The sequence below is a fragment of the Drosophila navojoa genome, chromosome 2, assembly GCF_054131105.1.
Source record: "Drosophila navojoa isolate 15081-1374.11 chromosome 2, UAZ_NAV_1.0, whole genome shotgun sequence".
NCBI classification, from domain to species: domain Eukaryota; kingdom Metazoa; phylum Arthropoda; class Insecta; order Diptera; family Drosophilidae; genus Drosophila; species Drosophila navojoa.
This window is the reverse complement of record NC_142890.1, coordinates 30187144-30208013: the sequence shown is the minus strand read 5'-3', so window position 1 is coordinate 30208013 and position 20870 is coordinate 30187144. Positions and strand designations below refer to the sequence as shown.

At 37.3% G+C, this 20870-nt stretch overlaps 7 protein-coding genes and 1 long non-coding RNA gene across 16 annotated transcripts in view; 4 read left to right on the top strand and 4 right to left on the bottom strand.

Moving 5' to 3' along the window:
- The window catches only part of LOC149092446 (uncharacterized), a 136773-nt gene that overhangs the window by 32116 nt on the left and 83787 nt on the right, over positions 1–20870 (top strand). The gene's annotated exons all lie outside the window — the stretch shown is intronic.
- Positions 3–6080, top strand: kra (basic leucine zipper and W2 domain-containing protein kra). Of its 4 annotated transcripts, none has more exons than XM_089256454.1 (8): positions 3–123; positions 1731–1802; positions 1866–2143; positions 2670–2808; positions 3991–4156; positions 4380–4623; positions 4700–5042; positions 5658–6080. In XM_089256454.1, the coding sequence occupies exons 2-8, from the start codon at positions 1742–1744 to the stop codon at positions 5693–5695; spliced, it is 1269 nt and encodes a 422-aa protein (XP_089112580.1). In that variant the 5' UTR covers positions 3–123; positions 1731–1741; the 3' UTR covers positions 5696–6080. The 4 variants fall into 4 exon arrangements, with proteins under 4 accessions (XP_089112580.1, XP_089112582.1, XP_089112583.1 ...); XM_089256456.1 differs by lacking the exon at positions 3–123 and adding an exon at positions 676–829; XM_089256457.1 differs by lacking the exon at positions 3–123 and adding an exon at positions 1165–1205.
- Positions 8322–10283, bottom strand: Vha26 (V-type proton ATPase subunit Vha26). Its single transcript, XM_030388634.2, has 5 exons — positions 10147–10283; positions 9927–10037; positions 8999–9211; positions 8610–8936; positions 8322–8547 (listed from the first exon to the last, which is right to left on the bottom strand). The coding sequence occupies exons 2-5, from the start codon at positions 9957–9959 to the stop codon at positions 8440–8442; spliced, it is 681 nt and encodes a 226-aa protein (XP_030244494.1). The 5' UTR covers positions 9960–10037; positions 10147–10283; the 3' UTR covers positions 8322–8439.
- On the top strand, positions 10421–12217 carry noi (splicing factor 3a subunit 3 noi). The gene is made up of 2 exons (XM_030388628.2): positions 10421–10559; positions 10616–12217. Exon 2 carries the CDS (start codon positions 10620–10622, stop codon positions 12129–12131), a length of 1512 nt encoding a protein of 503 aa, XP_030244488.1. The 5' UTR covers positions 10421–10559; positions 10616–10619; the 3' UTR covers positions 12132–12217.
- PolZ2 (DNA polymerase zeta subunit 2) lies at positions 12319–13046 on the bottom strand. Its single transcript, XM_030388635.2, has one exon. It carries the CDS (start codon positions 12974–12976, stop codon positions 12380–12382), a length of 597 nt encoding a protein of 198 aa, XP_030244495.1. The 5' UTR covers positions 12977–13046; the 3' UTR covers positions 12319–12379.
- Positions 13249–14152, bottom strand: LOC115564387 (small ribosomal subunit protein uS15). The gene is made up of 3 exons (XM_030388638.2): positions 13995–14152; positions 13664–13791; positions 13249–13602 (listed from the first exon to the last, which is right to left on the bottom strand). Exons 1-3 carry the CDS (start codon positions 14015–14017, stop codon positions 13298–13300), a joined length of 456 nt encoding a protein of 151 aa, XP_030244498.1. The 5' UTR covers positions 14018–14152; the 3' UTR covers positions 13249–13297.
- On the top strand, positions 14364–20762 carry Cap-H2 (Chromosome associated protein H2). 6 transcript variants are annotated; one of them, XM_089257852.1, is made up of 10 exons: positions 14364–14474; positions 14602–14807; positions 15151–15344; positions 15397–15590; positions 15804–16666; positions 16834–17147; positions 17215–17359; positions 17419–17861; positions 18026–18220; positions 18280–20762. In XM_089257852.1, the coding sequence occupies exons 2-10, from the start codon at positions 14786–14788 to the stop codon at positions 18616–18618; spliced, it is 2709 nt and encodes a 902-aa protein (XP_089113978.1). In that variant the 5' UTR covers positions 14364–14474; positions 14602–14785; the 3' UTR covers positions 18619–20762. The 6 variants fall into 6 exon arrangements, with proteins under 6 accessions (XP_089113978.1, XP_089113955.1, XP_089114007.1 ...); XM_089257881.1 differs by lacking the exons at positions 14364–14474; positions 14602–14807 and adding an exon at positions 14918–15045 and having other exon boundaries at positions 18280–18510; positions 18836–20762; XM_089257829.1 differs by having other exon boundaries at positions 14424–14807.
- TfIIFbeta (transcription factor TFIIFbeta) lies at positions 18950–20719 on the bottom strand. The gene is made up of 2 exons (XM_030388632.2): positions 20156–20719; positions 18950–20094 (listed from the first exon to the last, which is right to left on the bottom strand). Exons 1-2 carry the CDS (start codon positions 20717–20719, stop codon positions 19792–19794), a joined length of 867 nt encoding a protein of 288 aa, XP_030244492.2. The 3' UTR covers positions 18950–19791.

Here is a 20870-nt window from a genome sequence, read left to right as displayed (position 1 = left end):
TGATCGAAGCACAACAGGGTTGATTATGCTGTTATTGCAATACTGCATTAGTAACTTTCGCACGCTCGCGCACGGACGGAACAGCTCAATTTTTTCATCAAAACAGCTTTTTTTGTTTTAATCGTAAGTACTGAACTCGAATTTTAAAAAGAATATATTCTTAATAAAATTAGTATAATATGGTGTCTGAAATTCATAATCCTGCGAAATACGCGTTGTACGACCTGAAGTTTTGAGCTTTTATGTATGAATACTTTTAGTAGCCATGCATACATATGTATGTACATGTGTATTTCTCTACATTAGTTTGTAAAAAGGTTATGATGAGTATGTATTAAGTGCAAGTGAAACATGTTATAATTAAATACTTTTAAATGATGATTCATATTCAACACAATTGCTTTTTAAATATACAACTGCGACTGTACCCTCATAATTAAATAAGAGCCATGAAATACGTTTTCATAATTTTTCATGGTGGAAGAGAAAGCAGTCACTAAAAATGACTACGCGTAATTTTCAACGACATTCTCTAAAGATCTAGTTCATTATATCAATTGCAAAAAGCCAGACCTAGACACAGAACCTCGAAATTAATATTCTCACATAAGCAAAATACACGAACATTCTTGAATGTACATGTGTGTATCGCTTGAGTGGCAATGTATTGCCACAAAATGGCGCTGACCACATGTCGTTGTCGTGTCGTTATCGTCGGCATTCAACGAACTGTGTGTGTCATTTGCTTTCTGAATTTCGTTTAACAAAGTGGTGTGCGCAGAAGAGGCGCTCGTACGTCAAAAATACTTTAACAGAAAAGAATACACATGTATGTATAAAGTAGTCGATTGTGATATTTATTAAACATAGAATTTTTGACGTGTCACTGAATTTAAAAGCAACAAAATTGTTAAAGTTAACATTTAAACAGAAAATAAAATCAGCAATTTCGGTGGCTTTCTCTCTCCACCTCTCTCAACAGTGTCTTTGTGTGCGTGCGTGTCAATTTTACAGTTAATTTGTAAGAAAGACGGCAAACTTAAGTATAAAATACAAGTAGCTATTGCACTTATAGTTCAACACTTCAGAGGTTACATTTTTAAGTTTTTCTGCCATCTAGACCAAAACTATAGATATAAGTATAATACAGTAAGGACCCTACACGCGGAAGATCTTTGGCAAACTTATTTCCTTTAAGTGAAAGTGTAAGTTTAATTAGGTGGCAATCAAAACCGCTAAAACAAATTCTTTGTCTATGTGTGTGTACATACTATATATTAAATATATGTATATACATTCATTGACCTCGTTGGCAAACGCGCGTCGGCAGTAACAAATTCAACGCGCTTATATACATACGTATAGTTAAAAAAAAATTTCACTTTATTCTGGTGCTTCTATGCTCGGCTCTTCCGTAGTCAATTTCTCGCAATTTGCCTTTCATTCGCTCTTCTGCTTTATCAAGCTGTGAAAAGATTATTCGAATTGTGTGCGTTGGGCACACACACGATCAAGCAAGCAATTTTTTTAGGTTATATAGCATTGGCACACGATTTTATTCAACGTGTAATCATTCCCATGCGTACAAAACTTAGTAGCCTTGCATATCACGTCATATATATAGATTTATTTACTACTGTACGTACATTTATAAAAAAAAAAAAAAAAATTTTAAATAAATTAAAAAAAAAAATTTAATATTTCGTTTATCCTCTATTCCAAATATACAGCAATTTATTGTATGAGTCAAAAAACTGAAAGACCAGTGCTATCGGGTCAACGCATCAAGACCAGAAAAAGAGGTAAGTGACATATAGGTTAAGGTACATCTAAATATAAATGCAATTGTTTGCTTTTGTGCTCAGATGAAAGAGAAAAATATGACCCAACGGGATTCCGTGATGCGGTCATTGCTGGTCTCGAAAAAACTGAAGGCGACCTGGACCAAATCTCAAAGTTTCTAGACAGCGCGGGCAACAAGCTCGACTATCGTCGTTACGGTGAAGTGCTGTTTGATATATTGATTGCGGGTGGTCTATTAGTCCCTGGCGGTTCTATATCTCAGGATGGCGAAAAGCCGCGCACAAACTACTGCATATTCGATGCACCCGAGGATATGGAGTCAATGCGCAACCATGAGCAGGTTAGTAAGTCTCATATATATCATAGACACAATTACTAGGAGTGTTGCATATTAATTAGAACCGATTATTGGCCCTTGCAGCTAATCGGTGTCAATATATACCAAATGAAACGCCTCATTTTACTTGTCTTTACTTTGTTAAATTACAAAAAATACAATGTGAGGATTTCGTATGCTGCGACAAGTCAGCCACTACTAGAAAGAAGAGATAATTTTATTCTAATATTCGTTTTCATTAAGCTAAATCGCAAATATTTCTATCAACCCTCTACACACATCTCTATTCTTGATTAATATAAACATTCTACGCATATTATTAGAACCGATTATGCTTTCTTATAATATGATCGGTGTCAAAATAATGCAAAATTAAACGCCACATTTTACTTGTCTTTATTTATTCGGAAAACTGGATTTTTAAAGATTTCTAATGTTGCGACAAAAATTAATAGTTATAAATTATAAGCCAAATTGCATTGTCATTAATGTCATTTATTTAAAATAATGTAAACAATATTCTTTCCAGGTGTTTGTTAAACTCATTAGACGGTACAAGTACCTTGAGAAAATGTTCGAGGAGGAGATGGGTAAAGTTTTGTTATTCGTAAAGGGCTTTACGCCAAGTGAACGTATTAAACTCGCGCGCATGACTGCGCTCTGGTTAGGTAAGCATGGTTAATATATTCTACATAATTACAAAATCTCTTAGTAGTAGTATTTATCACAGTCAACTGTTATATAAAATGAGTTTCCGGAACAAACAAATCAAAAACTCATTTCACAGATGACTAATATTATATTTTACTCTTGGTATACTGACTATTGCATGTACATATTTACAACCAAATGCAAAAGCCACGAGCCCAAGGACAATAATTTTAGGAATCATCTGGTAGTCTAAGTATCTGTTTTATCCGATTCATCGACACTACGATATCCAAAACAGAACCAAATGATATCAATATATGATAGAGTGAAAACGGCGACCACCATTTTAAGCGTGTTTGAGTATATTTTTATACCCTGAACCCATTTAAAATGAGAAATCGTATGTTTTTGTGAAAAAGTATGTAACAGGCAGAAGGAATCTGCGCAGACCCCAGTATGTATATATATTCTTGATCAGCACGACGAGCCGAGTCGATATAGCCCTCTCCGTCTGTCCATATGAACGCCGAGATCTCGGAAGATATAAGAGCTAGAGAGCTGAAATTTTGTGTGCATACTCGTGTATACCATACGCAGTACGAGTTTGCTTTATTTTTTCGATAACTTTTTATCGAGAATAATCGAAAAATTGATTTGGGTTTTTGAGCCTCATTGGAATACTATTATTTACTGTGTATATACATATGATGATTTACTGTGTATATATGAATACAAACATACATATGAATACATATGATGAATACAAACATTTTGCACCCGAATTTGTAAAACGTATTTAAGTACTAGAGACATGTGCTTTGGAATATACACACATTTTGACCATTTGATTACGGCCTGAAAATTTGATTAGGATTGTATGTCTACAAAAGAAGTTATTCAACAAGTAAATTCTCATAATAATGCCCACACTGCAGCGCATCCCAAGTGCAATCGCTGATTGCTGTGCAGTTAGCAAAGCGCAGTCGCGTGAGGGTGGATGCATATGTATGCATGTGTGCATGCATAAAAGAAGCGCAGAATAAGAATATCAGATTGGAGGGTTCAGGGTATCTACTAGTCGAGCAGTCTCGACTAGAGGCTTCTTGTTTGGATACATCAGTTAGTTTTATTGTCCATATCTTGTGAATCATTGACAATCAGTTTATTAATGCAATTTTCTATATTCGCATGATTTACAGTTAATGGCTCTGTACCGCCTAATGTATTGCTGGTACTAAACAATGAGCATCTGATTAAAGATGGCATTGCACTCGAATTTTTATTGGAGCTGTTTTTGACGTTCAAGCAAGAGAAGGGCATTGCATATCTTATTCAGGCGCTTAAAAAGGGTGGACTGGAAAGCAAGTAAGTATATAAGTTCTATTTGAATATACTTTGGAATGTTTTCAGGAAGATCTACATGTATATATTGTTAATCTTTAATTAACATTCCTAGATTAAATCATGGAATTTAATGCATTTCGCAAATAAACCTATTTAATTTATTTGGGTGCCCATTTTATTTCGCACATCAGAAAAAAAAAAATGATATATGCATATAGAGCTAATTAAATTATAACTATTGCAGACTTATGGACTTTTTCCCACCAAACAAACGTACTGAGGAATATTTTAAACAAGTTTTTCTTGACAAAGAACTCAATGAGATCATTAAATTGCATAAGGCGCAGGCTAGCCAAGAGGCCAAACGTGAACTGCAGCAGACCCTCATTGACGATATTAACGACGAAAAGGCACACAATGAGATAACTGCAGACATCAAAGAGTTTGCACTACGTACCAACATTCCTGATCATGAGATAATTGTTATTGTAAGCTAAATGATGAAACCCGAAATTGATAAGTATAAATTATTATTGTATATTCCGATTTCATTCGAATTGTTAGATTTGGTCCACAATAATGTCGCTGGGAGAATGGAATAAAAAGGAGGAGCTCGTCACAGATCAAGCAGTGCGTCATCTTAAAACATATTGCACCCTGTTGCAGGCGTTCGCCTCAACGGATCGTTCAGAATTGGCATTGATATTGAAAGTGCAAGAATTCTGTTACGAAAACATGAATTTCATGAAAGCGTTCCAAAAGATCATTTTATTGTTCTACAAGACCGAAGTATTGTCCGAGGAAATAATCTTGCGGTGGTACAAGGACGGACACTCCAACAAAGGCAAGATGCATTTCCTTGAACAAATGCGCAAATTCGCTGAATGGCTACAATCTGCCGAGGAAGGTTAGTACATTATATAGATATTGTTATATATATATTTTTTATATGGTTATTACGTTATTTAAATATATACAAATTACATTACGTATAGATGTATCTATTACAGCTTGGCAATTTTTGAGAATGTTCTTGCCTTTTGACGTGGCTCTTTCATTGTACAAAATTGCAATAGCATTTGGGTTTTTTGCTTGCCTCCTTGTTTTGAAAATACAATAAACAATGAAGGCCAATGAAAGCCTGGACACTTAAAACTATTTACGCATATTTCCTTACCAACTTTTTAGTAAGACAAAGTCGCAAAAAGCCCATGTATAATATGCCAGAGCAAAAGAATGATTGGGTGTCCATATAACTTAACATAGTTACATTTGGCCAATAATCGTTCAGACATTCGTTGAAATTTTTCTCTGTGCAGATGTGCATACCCTTTAAAATATCAATCAATGTTATACTCACCATGAGAACACTTGATTCAAGGGTATGCTATAGCAAAAGAATGATTGGGTGTCCATATAACTTAACATAGTTACATTTGGCCAATAATCGTTCGGACAACAATGAATACATAAATAACTATTAGGTAACTAATGAGCATATTATTATTTCACTATCTTACAGAATCTGAATCGGAGGAAGAGCAGAAGTTAGGCGACTAACAATTATATTGAGAGCGCAGTCTATTATATCGGCATTAAAACAAATTTTGCAACTATACGGAGCCGCTATCATCCATTATATATATGTTTATCAATATATATATATATATACCCATATGTATATGTATTTCGCATTAACAGCCAACCGAACTACACTCCCCTTTGGAAGATTTTCCTAGATGTTAAAGAAAAAATACATACCCCCATTGACTCTGCGTCGCGATTTAGAGAGATAGGAGAGAGCCAAGCCACAAAATTCAAAATTTACTGTACACCGTTTAATGTTTCAAAACTACTTTCTCAATTTCAAAATGTGCACTTAAAATTGTTAAATTTATTTAATTTTGAGCAATATTTAAGTGTATTTCACAAAAAAAAATAAGAACTTATAACTGGACAAATTATTTATACATATTTATAATTGTGCGAAAAAATCTTGTTATGCTTCAGTCACATCTGAGAAGAAAAAGCAACACACACATTTAATGTATTTCTCTCATTTTAAAGTCAGGAAGGAATGATTTTTGAAAAACTGGTCAGAACTTTTAGATAAATTGTGAATGCAATTTAAGCAGTTAGACATCGATATTAAAGACAAGCTAAAACGGACCATCTTGAGGAGATGAAAAATATATAATAAATAAAACATACATCTCAACTGAAATTTGGGAGGGATTATGAATTTCGAAAAGGAAATCGCATGAAAAACAATATACATACATTAAAATATACAATTAAAGCAAACAAATTGAAACACACAACTGAAACTTGTTTTATTATTTTCGACGCGTGGGAAATTTTGAAATTGGACTATGTTTTAATTATAATTCAAGCTTTATTTTTACTTTACCTTTTATATTGAATGCTTACAACTCCAGAGGTGGTGTATTATGTAAATAGACGAATAGAAAGCGCCAAAATAATCCAAGGCAGCCCAGCTCAATTCCACACTAATCAGTATTTTATGTTCTACACAAATATCTGTCCCATCATTGATGTCCCAATCAATTATGCTTTATAAAGAAACAGGCCTACCAAAAATGCAATGAGATAAGATAGGCTTTTTTCTAAATAGACGGATTACCAATATTGCTATGAAGCTTCCAGCCCATTAAAAATGGTAAATCGGTATAATGTTCTTACCATGTACTGAATATGGCTTATCAGCTGCATTAAACCCTGGCAGTTCTTTCCTTCTATATTTCTACTAATATGTAGAGTATATTTTGGGTGCGCTATTTGGATGCCAAGATATAATAGTTTAGTTATTTCATTAACCACAGTAAGTGGTTATATTAAATTAAATGAAGCTGTTAGCTTCAAATTTTCTAAACATAAGTCTACTGTATCTAAGAACGCACTATTCGAAGTTGCTATATTTAAAATATGTTTTCAAGTAAGCATACTTGGGTCGGAAGCTAATTTTTTTTACTATTTTAAGTAGCGTTGTTAATATTAGAGTGAAGACTTTTGGTTTGTTTTTGGAAATACTGTTTTTATTCAACATAAATTTTGTTTAAGTTTAAAAGTAATTTTGTTGCATTTGCATTTCATTTTACTCATAATATTGCATATGCTACTGATTTTATTGTTTTTGTTGTATGCTAAAGATGTTTTTTTATATTGTGTTTTGTTTATTTATGAACACTCAAACATTTAAAATACATTTTTGTTTTCTTTCTAGAGCCAGATATGAAAGTTCGGTTTATAAAGCAAATATGCAACAGCAGCAGCGACAGCCATATATAAATTGTTCTTAATAATTTCCATTTTTGTATTTTTACTTTCATATTATAATATATTTGTATATGTATTGTTGTATATGATTTGGAATTGGAAGCAGGTAAAACATTGAGGGTATTTTAAAAGTTTAACAAATTTAGCTACTTGGCCGCTTGGCAATACTTCTTTAACGGATGATGCGTGCTTTCGATGATGTAACTGTGTATTCGCATATTCATTTGTATTTGATCTCGAGTTCAAATATTCAACAACAGACATTGCGTTCAACATGTGCCAGTTGCAAGGACGCAGGCGCACATTGTCGGCGAGCCAGCGAAATGTGAACGAAATGAATTTCGGTGACGAGCAGACAATAATGCTGAGTATGCGCATGCAGCCTTTAAGTGGCACATACATTTGTTGATTGATGGATTGACTGATGAAAATAGCTGCCGCTGTGCTCACACATTGCGATTGAATAACATTTCTACAATATAACAGAATAACAATAGTAAACAAATAGGAAATTACAAATAAAAATGTACAACAAAAATTACAAGGACATAATAGTGTAGCATTAAACACGAAAAGAAAAATGGATCGCAATTTGTTGAGGAATGTTATTATGATTAGCTTATATTGTTAACGCCGGTAAGTTCATAAAAAAAGACTAACTTTAAGAAACTCTTTAACGGATTTGAATGCACTTAGAACTTTTGCTTTATCTGAAATATACTCTATTGTAATAGATGGCAAATATGCAAGTACGTATAACGCATAATTGTAGCTTACATATATGACCAAAAGGTTTTTGCTTCACTAAAAAAAGACAACGGCAATAATAATTATAATAGGCATAATTTTGTTAAATGAGTTCAAGAGTATGAGCTTTCTTTTTCCTCAATTTTTAGTTTTTTTTTCCTCTTTTGTGGTTGTTATTATTGTTGGTATTATAAGCTTGAACTTTTTTGTTGGTATTGTTTTCTTTTCTTTTACTGTTTTTTTACACTTAAAGAAGAATTTTAGTCAGTGAATTTGCGATTGACGTTGCGGCCGAACAGGGCGTTGCGGATCTCTGGCACAAGTTGCTGCGAAATCAATGCTAATCTGGACTCCAGAGTATTTGGCACCTGCAAAAATAATCAGGTCCATCAACGAGACTTATGTATCGACTAAAACTATTTCTACGCACCTTGATGCGTCCGTTCAAGGCAAACAGCTCAACACCGCCGCAGGTATCGGCTGGCAGAAAATCTTTCTCATCAATAACAATTTCAACGTCCTGTTTCATTGCGGCTTTGTACTGCTCAGCAGATGTTGGGATTACATCCCGGACGAGGGGTACATCAACTTGACGGCAGCGTAGGATTACTTTAGGTTCCATCACCTGATACAGGCCCTGCACAATCAGTTTGCTTAGCACAGCCTTGTATTCGCTCTCGTTCTTGGTGACTTCACCGAGACGTTTGCGTGCATCATCGAGCACACTGCTTACGTGATCCTCACGCACTTTGAGCACCTATAAGCATGAGCATATAAATATTAGATTCCATCTTTTATGTGGAACTTGGATTAACCGACCTTCAAGCGGGCTTGGTTGAGCATATTTGAAGATTGGATTTTCTTTTGCAGCTCAACCTGCTTCTCCTTCTTCTCGTAGTACTCCATTATCTTGAGACGCTGTTGCTGGACAAGACGTCCCTTCTCGATATTGAATTCTTCCTCGGCTTTGGCATCAATCTCTTCCGCTTTCTCATTGGCCTCTTGCTCAATGAATGCCATCATATGGTTGATCTTCAACGGAAGTGTATTTAAATTAAGGTATAAGAACAATGTTTGTAAAGAACACCAATAACGGATTTAGTAAAGCTTAGTGTTCAAACAAACCATAAAGCCAATCACATGATTACTTATATCTAGACATATGTATTTGTGTGCATCACAGACTCCATTAGCAGTTGTTTCCTGGCACAAACTTTGGCATTAACCATTAGTAAATATTATGTTTTTACTTTCTGTAAAAATATTTAATGGCATTGATAAGGCGCGACAAGTGCATTTACAGACAAGTCGTGTGACTGCGTTGGCAATAGCGCGCTCGGTGCGCTAGTCGTCTCGCTTTAGCACACAGCAGACAGCAAATGTAATGTCTGTCACATGACCATAAGCATTTTGGATTTTGCGTAAAGTTTTTAACAATTGTTTTTTTTTTTTCGTCCACCGAAACATAAAACCCATACTTTATTTCTAATACATACTTTTTTTAGTATATACACATCACTTGATAAACGACTATGCAAATTCAATTTTTAAATTTTTAACTGAAAAAAATTTGCACGCAAAATTCACATGACTACGGCGAGAATCCCATGACTTCGCCATCTTTTTTGCTGCCGAATCCGTGGCATTTGAATTCTAATGCTCACTTGGAGAAACAATTATTTCATATATCTAACTTCCCCAAATGCATTGTACAATTAAATAATTTTCGAGTAACACTTATATTTACCTGTTTTTGTACATCAGCATCGCTCAAAGCCATCTTGACTGATTTTTCTCACTTGCCACAAAATCGAAATAGAAATTCAATAGTTCCGAAGGAATTCACGTACTACCGTGCCTGTAATTATATGTAGCTCTTTAATTAATATCTTAATTATACAACACACCAGATAAAGTCAAATATTAAATTAAATTTAACACGAAACTAAAACGAAACGAAGATGTACTTGCAGTGTGTGTGCCTTCTGCCCGTCGTCTGAAATTTTCACTACCACAAATCGATCATATGATTTTTACTTCGTGATGCGCAGTGCTGTAAAATACCCAAATGCGGAGCAATCATTAGTCGCAAATATCGATATGAATATATATATATATATATATATATATATATATATATATATCGATTTATAAAGTATCAGCTGTAAAGCAAACAATCGATTTAGCATTCGATTAGAATCGTTAAAAAATATATTTATAATAGCTAAAATAAAAAATATATAATTGTATGTATATAAATACTATGCCTTCAAAATAGAAGTCTATTTCTTATATAGCGTACAAACTCGATACCAATATATATCGACTGTTTATTCTAAATTGTCATCACTAGTATCGATACATAAAGTGCAGCTCTTTAGTACGTATGTACACACGCTATTTTGTGAAAATTTGTTGTTTTAAATAAACAATCAGCATAATGGAGACGCTATTAGAGCAGCAGCGTCGCTACCATGAGGAACGCGAGCGTTTGATAAAACTAATGGTCGATGAGCATGCAACGAAAAAAGCCGGGGAGAAGGAGCGCATACACAGTGAGCACCGGCTAAAGTATTTAATGGAACTTTACCACAATGCTACCACCCAGCTTCGCGAGCTGTATGAGGACAAGGATAATGAACGAAAGGCTGAGATTGCGGCGCTGTCCGGACCAAATGAGTTCAATGAGTTTTATGCGCGTTTGAAGCAAATTAAACAGTTCTACAAATCCCATCCAGCCGAGGTCAGCGTTCCCCTCTCAGTTGAGTTTGAAGAGATGATCAAGGTCTACAATAATCCCGACGAAATGAGCGCTCTTGTAGAATTCACCGACGAAGAAGGCGGCGGGCGGTACTTGGACCTAAACGAATGCTACGAACTTTACTTGAATTTGCGTGGTGTCGAAAAACTGGACTACATCACGTATCTCATGTCCTTTGACCATGTCTTTGATATACCCCGTGAGCGTAAAAACCGCGAATACCGCAAGTACATTGAGACGCTTAATAATTATCTACACAGCTTCATAATGCGCATTCAACCGCTCCTAGACCTTGACAGCGAGCTAGTTAAAGTGGAGCTTGACTTTCAGCGCCAATGGCTGCAAGGCACCTTCCCCGGTTGGTCGTTGAAGGAGACAGAATCGGCACTCGCCAACACGGGAGCGCATTTGGATCTCTCCGCCTTTTCAAGCTGGGAAGAGCTGGCTTCGCTTGGCTTGGATCGTCTTAAATCCGGCTTGATTGCCTTGGGGCTCAAATGCGGAGGCACCTTGGAGGAAAGGGCTCAACGTCTATTTACAACCAAGGGAAAGACCACTTTGGACCCCGCGCTGATGGCTAAGAAAACAACAGCGAAAAGCGCCAATGCACAAACACGCGAGAATCAGCGAAATAAGGAAATCGCACAGCTGGAAGCGTTGCTCTATAAATACGCCGAGCTGCTGTCCGAGCAACGGGCGGCAACCAAGGAGAATGTACAGCGTAAGCAAGCACGCACTGGAGGCGAGCGAGACGACAGCGACATCGAGGCTAGCGAATCGGACAACGACGATGATCCCGATGCAGATGATGTGCCCTTCAATCCCAAGAATTTGCCTTTGGGCTGGGATGGCAAGCCCATACCCTACTGGCTCTATAAGCTGCACGGCCTGAATATCAGCTACAATTGTGAAATTTGTGGCAACTTTACCTACAAAGGACCCAAAGCGTTCCAGCGGCACTTTGCCGAGTGGCGGCACGCGCACGGAATGCGCTGCTTGGGCATACCGAATACGGCGCATTTTGCGAATGTTACGCAGATCGAAGATGCGATCACATTGTGGGAGAAGCTCAAATCGCAAAAGCAGAGCGAACGCTGGATCGCTGACCAGGAGGAGGAGTTCGAGGACACACTCGGCAATGTGGTCAATCGCAAGACATTCGAGGACCTTAAGCGACAAGGATTGCTCTAAGACAAACTATGCAATTTACGTCACTAAGTGTTTTGTCAGTCAATAAAAAATTGTGAGAAAAAGAATTATATACAATTCTACAGAATAAATATGTTTAAATATTATATCGATATACATATTAGAATCTTTGGAATGCTCTGTGTTGCTCATCAAACGATTTAACATGAATTGGCAACAACTGCCTGCAAAATATGAGGGTATTTATTTAACACAATCACATTTAATTCTTAATGATTAAAATTGTAAAACTAATTGCATATATATGCCGCCATTCGCAGACCGACTTTATCAACTTTAGACAAGGGCAGCAGAGAGAATTTCTGTGACTTCAGCTGGTGCGGACTTTCAGTTGACTGCAGCCAGGGAAACTCCTGGTATTGCGCGTTATGGCTAAGCTGCGTAAATGTCGTCTGTGTTGTATGTATATGGACCTTAAACTTGGCGTTCTGGCCAAGTTTTGGCAAATGTTTCACGCGATCAGCGAATTTGTAGAGAGCTGACCTTAACTGTTGCTCGTAATCCATTAAATACTGGTCTTGTGTGGGATCAGCCTGAAGTGGCTCCATTTCCAGAAAGTAGCTCTCCTTATGTTCCGATTCGTTTGAGTATATAATTATTTCTATCTTTAATTGTTGCGCCGCATTTGTCAACAAATTCTGCACAGTTTTCAAAATATTTGCCAGGTAAGGATTCAAGGCTGGGAAGGCGACTATAAAGACTGGGGTATTGTAGACTCGGCGTTTCTTAAAGATTTGTGCCGGATAAACGCCGCGCACATAAAGTATATGATTTAAAATCACTTCGATGGCTTCCACATGTATTGCTATAATCTCTTCTAAATCCATTTGTATTTATTAAAGAACTATTTCAATTCATTAGCGGCTGTAAATAAAATAAGGCACTAAAATTAGCCTGAAAAAACTACTTGGTCACACTTTGTTTTTATATCTATGTATGTATGTATGTATATAAATATATATATATATATATATATATGTATGTACATCTAATTCCCGAACAAATTTCGTTCAAATTAATTTATTTGACTTTTAAATCCAAAATACCAATCCCACAATTGGTTGATAAATAGTTGACCATGTTTGAATAAAAACCACTGTTTATATTTTTTTGTTTATTTAGTTTGCGTAAAAAAATACACGACTTAATTAAGCAACTAGAGCAGATGCTGTGCTGGACTCGTATTTCCAATTAGGTGGCAAAACGCTCTTTGTTTTATAGTAGCGTGCCAGACGGTGAATTCTGGATTCTACCAGAATCAAACGGAACTTTCCGTCCTTGTCCTTGCGATTGCGCTCCAAGTGCTTACGGATAGCGACAGCCTTCTTGATCATATGGTATAGATCCTCGGGGATATCGGGTTTCAGACCAACTGATTTCATAATACGCAGGATTTTGTTTCCGTTAACGAAGCGCACTTGAGCCACGCCATGAGAATCACGCAAAATTATACCTATGATTGATGGGAGAATTCAGTAAACATAACCTCAAAGCGTACACAAATAATAAAATACCTATTTTTGAGGGCGTCAGGCCTTTCTTGCCAAGCTTCTTGATCTGTTCCTTGACGTCTTCAGCGTTGAGTTTCAGCCATGATGGCACTGTGCGTCTGTATGGCAAAGCTGATTGGGAAATACCCTTGCTGTTAATAAACCAAATTGTTAATCTCTCTTGAGAAAGACAAGAGCGGCAAGTGTTATCGTTGGCAACATGCGGTCATGGTATCTTTGTTGTCATATAATAGACGTGGATGTGTTTATCAATAATTAAACATGTTTTCGTACATTAAGCAGGTTAAAACAACGAGAACTCTTGCTCATTACAACTATCGAAGATGCATTTTACCCTGGAGCGTGCATACGACCCATGTTGAGTGCTCAGTTTTTGACACCGAAAAGAAAGTGGAGACTTATAAAACGCCGAATTGAGCAAAATGTCTACACATACATAGTGCACTGACAGAGTTGATTCATTTTATAATAACAGTTATCGGTAAGTCATTCCGAATAATCGATTTTTGTAAATGATATTCAAAATGAATTAATAATTGTGTGCATATTTACGGTGTTCAAGAAATTTAGTACAGAGTTTGAATTTAAAATACTTGGTTCAGACAATACAATATTGTCAAATCTTTTTTTATTTTAAATGAGACGCTTTCATTGCAAATGTTGTGGTTCATTCATTAGGTGTGACCAGCATTGAATCAAAATACTATCACACTGAAGCACTAGTTCATTTTAATAGCAGGTGGCGTCTGGCGGACATTAATTCAGCCCTGTGAGAAAATTTTTGCTTCAAAAACTGAGAGAGCAAAACAAAATCGTGAGTACATAGATGCAAACAGAGCTAATTGGAAAGAAGATTCAGTTCGCGCCATTCATAATTCCCAAATATTAAAATAAAAATTAGTTGCTCATGGGTTAATATTGATTGTCGTATTTTACTGCAGCCAAACTAATATCTGTGCTACCATTTTTGTTGTGGAGACGCTTGTCGCGCCCCATGTTAATTGTGTACGGTTTTTGTGTATGTGTGTATGTATACTGCGAGGCATGCACACAGTTCCGGAAAATATATACAAACTGTGCTTGTTTGTTTTGATATTCTCATTACGTCGTTAAAGAAACTGTGAAATGGATACAGATACTGAAGACGGTAAGTGTTCCCTAGCTACAAATTTTATGCATACAATCGCACATTAGTACAGGCTTCACAGATTGTGTACGTACGCTTGTATGCACGTGTGTGTGTACATATACACGTGTTGTTCGTGCGTTATGTATGAAGATCGCTTTAAGTCGTTCGCTCAATTGGTCAATCAGTTAGTTCCATGCTCTCGCCATGAACAGCTCTCATCGCCGGCGGCCAAGCGAAGATGGCGATACATTTTACGGTGATTAAGTCAGACTCTATTTTCATCTAAGCACCAAAAAGAAAAGAAACCAGCCAAAACAACACAATAGGCACTGATATGTGATATTCTGATATTTGCTTACAGACGCACCCAGCGCTCGCACAAATGATGTAATAAAACATTTGCTGGAAATTGCAAATAGTAGGCCTGGCACCAATGTGGCAAAGGCAATTCTTGCCTACCATGAGTCTGCCAGTCTGGCAACGCTTCTACTGGTCCTGGAAGAGGTGTCGAAAAATACAGATTTCTCAACAGATTTGCGTTTGTCGCTATCCTATGTAAGCAACTGAATTATATTGAATTCGGCTTATCACATTTGTAAATTTTTAGTATATGGATGAGTTCTTAAGGCAAGTCTCCGGGTCGAATGTACCTCGCCGTTCGGTCATTGCTGCCGCCGGAAATGTTCTTCAATACTGCAGCAAGGTCTATGGCGACAGAGTGGAGTACATGTACCAGGTGGTGGAGCATCAAATTGAGGCTCTGCTTATAGCAGATCCCAAGAAGGATGAGAACAGTAATAAGTGAGTAAAATGAAAACATGCCGTATGGGTTAGCGGCTCATCATGTGAAGATCTGCCGCCGTGCAGTCTGTCTCGTACATATTATCATGCTTGCTTATCGCCGTTTTTGTACTCTTGAGTCTCCGGCTACTTTAATTTTTTTAAGTATCGTCATGTTATTAAAGTGTTGATAATTTTCGTCACTGAACTAATTAATTTGAATGCGTTTTATAGTAATAAAGATGCTGGCAAACCGGAAGAGCCGCGGAAGCGTCGCGTTAAGAAGCTTACGCAAAAGGAATTTGATCCATTTTCATACAGGATGGAACCGAAAAAATTCAAAATAATGTCAGAGGAGAAGCGTTTTAGTCGCGTTGGCTTTGAGACAAATAGAAATAGAAACCGTACAATCGAGCATATGTATCAGGACCACACTCCGTTGCATATGTGGAAATACGCTTCTATTATGGATCCAGCCAACCCCTACGAAAAGGATGAGAAGAAGAACTACAAAGTATTCACGTACCACCCGGAGCCCAGATACAATACGCTTCTGCCGGATATTCAGTTCGACCGTCTAAATCTTATCAAGGAGTATGTGAACAGGAATCAAGTGAATGTGTCTGACACTCTAAACAGGAACATGAGTAATAAGGAATACTTAGATGAGTACATAGCGTTGGAGAATCAAATGCTAGCTTCTCGCTATGGGGAGAAGTCACTGTTGAAACGCACGTTGATTGCCGATGAAGAGGCGAAGACACAAACTCCAAAGCGTATGAGGCTAGAAGAGGATGTTGTCAATAGTGAGGATATGAGTGGAGTGCAGCCGGAGTTAACGCTTGACGGCTCGTTTAAAACGACGTTCGTGGATACAATGGAGAATCACCTTGAAGAATCCTTGCTGGCGGTGAATGATGCCAGCTGCATGGACAGCACGCGGTTGGATCAGCAGACGCAACAGCAGTCACACACTGAGGATAAACAGTTGCAATTAGAGCTCAGCTCAGCTAGAAAAGGCGACGAGAACAATGAGCAGTTGCTGCAAATCGATTCCGGCATTGGGATGGATGACATATGCGATACTCTGCCAGCAGGTAAGCTAAACACACACTCAATGTTTAATCGTGCGTTGAATCAGGCTGAGTGTTTTGTTAATCTTTTATGTTGTACACAAATTTTGACTCACATTCTTTGTTTATTTTTATTTTTATTTACGTATGTATTTCGTTTGTTGTCTGCTGCCTGCATCCAATTTGTGCAGCTCAATCTTTTGATGACGAGGGTGTTGTTCTTACAGATTTATTAGAGGAACAGCGTCTCCAATCACTGTCGCCCAAGGTAATGGTGCACGACATATTGCCCGGCGTGCCAGATAAAGCCAATCTTAGCGTTCGCGTCGATGCCGAAATGCTGGCACTCAGTGGCATCAATGAAACGATCGAGGAGGAGGTTGTCCAGGCGCAACGCGATGTGCACTTTGCAATTAAGCGAAATTTGTTCCTGCTGCCTGAAAAGAAGCTACGAAAAGATTGCATATTTAAGTTGAGCAAAGAGTTTGATATATTTAAAAAAGCGGTAAGCATATCTGACGATAGAAAAATAAAATACTAAAATCATTTGATTTATATATAAATATTTACAGCGCATCCCAGGTAAGCGACAGACAGAACCGAAAGCTGCCCCGGCGCCTAGGACTTTCCGCGCTTGCTCGCCCACACATTCCGCGACGTCGCTAAGTAGTTTCCTAGACTTGCCTTTGGATCAAATGGAATTCGATGCAGACGAAAGTATGCTAATAAATAAAAATACTGTTTATGTTTTACGTTTTGATATCTTTAATTTTTAGACTTTCGTGGCTTCAGGCGTCCTACTTACGATTCAGGCATTGACCAGGAGGAGGCTAGAATGTCAAACTCGCCTGCGGACGATGGCATTATCGTTGATGTGGACACTGATGGGTTCCCCGATTTAAATGCTATAGAAGCAGCATCGGATCCAGCTGAAATTCAACCAGCGAGATGCTTAGAGCAAACAGAGAAGGACATGACTTTACCGGAAATGCTATTGGAAGCCACAGAATTAAATCAAACACAGCCAATTGCTGACGATACAATCGCCCAGAATATCAAAAAAGAGAATACAATTTCTTTGTATGCCCCAGCTGGAAACATAACTGAGTTGTCGAATGTGGAAGTAGTCAATGAGTTGGATCAAGATTGGGATGCAGAGTCTAGCAATTCCAGCTTCCAAGAAAACTGCAATAGCATAGATGCTGAGACTGACGCCAAGGTAGGAAATATTTTGAAAGCGGTTTACTGCTATTGACCTAAAGCGTGATTCTTAATTATATCAAGAAGAAGAATTGTAGATGATTAGGCGACGTCAATTCGAGACTATCGCGCACTTTTAGATGTTTGAATTTCCCATTTTAATGATATCGTTGTGGCTTACAGATAATTGACTGGCATCGTAGGCTTGCGCCCACATTGGAAGCAGCACACGCCCGTCAAAATTTTAGTATACGGGATTTAAACGATGAGATAATAGCGAAGTGTCAGGAAAAAGGTGGAGTGGCCACTTTGGCAGACGTGCTGGAGGACAGGGATCCAACCAAACTATGTTGCTATATGCTGTCCTCATTGCTGCTGGTATAACATTGATGAAATACTTAATGTATTTTATAATAATTTTCAATATTTTATAACAGACGAATCAGCGCAACGTCGATCTACAAATAGATAAGCGCGATAAAAGCAAGCCCATTGAGATGAAACAGTTCAAAATGAATTTAATTAGCACGGAGAGGAAACAAGTGAACCCGGAGGATGATATTGGCAATATGAACAATGCCTGCCACCGAGGGAACCAGGTAGCGGGCACATCACAAAAAACGAAAACATCGCTTCAACAACAACAGCACAATCTTAAAACAGTTAATGTAAACACCGTGCGGCTTATAAAACCGGTTCCCAAGGCAAATGGACGTCCGGAGGATGCCGACTCGGGGTTGGCATCTTCGGTGTCTAGCTGGTCCCTTGATGCATAACAGACGATGTATACTAACTATTCGTGTGTGTCTTTAGTTTCTGTTTGATAGACTTAATCTCGATAAAGAATTTTGTAAATAGATGGGTATAGATGTGAATAGAAGGGTATATAAGTGTATAGAATTTGATGTCCGCCCCCGTAGGCATTCCTAAAGTAAACGTTTTATTTATGTATCACGAATATTTTAAAGCCACTAACTAAATTATTTATTGCAGCCACATATTTTGCATGGGCTGCTTCCCTTTTCGCAGGCATTCAACAAAGTTAAAAACCTACGTTGGCCGCGTAACTGACAAATGCATTATTCGACGATATATATATATATATAATTATTTTTTGTCTTGACATATGTACAAAATCTAGTTCTAAGAGTATTTTTTTTATTTAAATTACAATTTTAGTGGTATTTTATGCTGGCAGTCTTTAGATTACTTTATGCTTTATAGTGTAAAAAACGAATTGAAGCAGTATTATTTAGGCTCGATTTCCTTATACTTGAACTATACCATTTTCTGTTTACAATTTTACTTTTCATTAGTTTTTTTTTTTTGCATTTATTTTTTTATTCACATTTCATTTTCTTACACTCAATTCATTTTTGGTTTATATTTTTAATTTAATTTTTTCTTTTTACTTTCAATTTATCATGCATTATTCATTTATTTCTTAGTTTTCCATTTCATTTAATCATTATCATTTATTTTCCCTTAACTATCTTTCAGCAGGAAAATGTTTCAAAGAAAAAGTTTATGAAATTTAAGTCAACTAGAGGGGCATATTTTGGAAATCATGTAGAGCTGATAGTACTACAAAAATCAAGTACCTGATCTCCTAGTGTAGCAAAAACATTTTTTTAAGAAAAACATATATTGTGTACACCGATGCAAAAATTTATCTATTTACATCAACATATATTATATATACATAAATATGAATGTGCAAAAACAAAGCAACTTTTTTTTTGTAGTAAATTAAGAAAGCGTATAAATGCAATGAAAAAAGTAAAAGAAACTTAAAAGCAAGTTGTTTGAAATTGGGATGTTTGGAAATTATACGTATTAAAAATTCGAGATATTTCAATACAAATTATATTGAATTTAATTTGCGCTAAACCGAGTTCTTGATTACAATTGAAAGATTATGGGATGCAGTACAAATTAAAATTCTAAAACTAATCGGAATCGCTGCTGCCATCTGATTTCGTCTTTTCCTCGTCCTTCTGTTCTTCAGTCTTGTAGTGGCGATATTCTTTTTTGAGCTCCCACATATTCTTGTGCGGGTTCTTCATGTTGTAATCGCAGACATCTTTAAGTATCTCCTTCAGGTAGCTAATAGGTTGATTGGTTATCTTCACTAGGTCCTTAATATTATAGTACTGATGCTTCTCAAATGCATGGAAAAGCATATCCATCACAGCATTCTTATCATCACGTGCCTTCTTGCCCTCTGCCTTTTTGCGCTCACGATACTCGATCTAAATTATAAAATATTATTATTAATTGTCTCCGCGAAACAGTCAATGCAGTTCGTCTTACATTGTGCGCATGATCCTTAACTGGCTTGTAGTTCTGCACAATCTTGTCAATTGGCTGCACTCGGCGCTGTGGCTCGGAGGCTTTACGAATGGACTCAAGCTTCAACTTCATGTAGCAAGTGTCGGCAATAGGCCGGCACTCGAGTTTTTGGACGATACGCCCCTCCATATATAGCTTCTCGCTGTCTGTCGTCGCGGCAGCTACAGCTGATCCATTTTCCTTTCCGTTGTTGGAGCCGGCAGTCGCTCCTTCTGTTGGAGCCATGTGGGAGAAAACGCCTAGGGTCTGCTTCGTAACCTGTGACACGTCGAGCACATGCTCTGTGGGTATTTTCTCGTCGGGATCAAGGGCGAGCACTGCAGGCGTGAGTGAAAGTGAAACTTGGGCCTTCTGCCCAGGTGTTTTGCTGATTCGCAGCTTGCCAACGTCCATGTTGGACGGTGCTTTTTCCCATTTTTGTGCAATGTATTTGGGCACTTTGACTAGCCAAACGCCACGACCAGCGTTTGACAGATCTAGCTCCTTGTCGATGATTTGCACTTTGTCCTTCTCGTCCTTAGACATGTTGAGGCTCAAATGTTTTATTAATGCAACGGCACGTAAAAGATGCTATCGCAAAATGTCGATTGGCCAGCTGTGAAGGTAGAGCTGCCACCGTGGTAAAAATGTACAACAAGAACAAAGTAAGAAAAGGTTGTGCAGAAAACCGGCGATA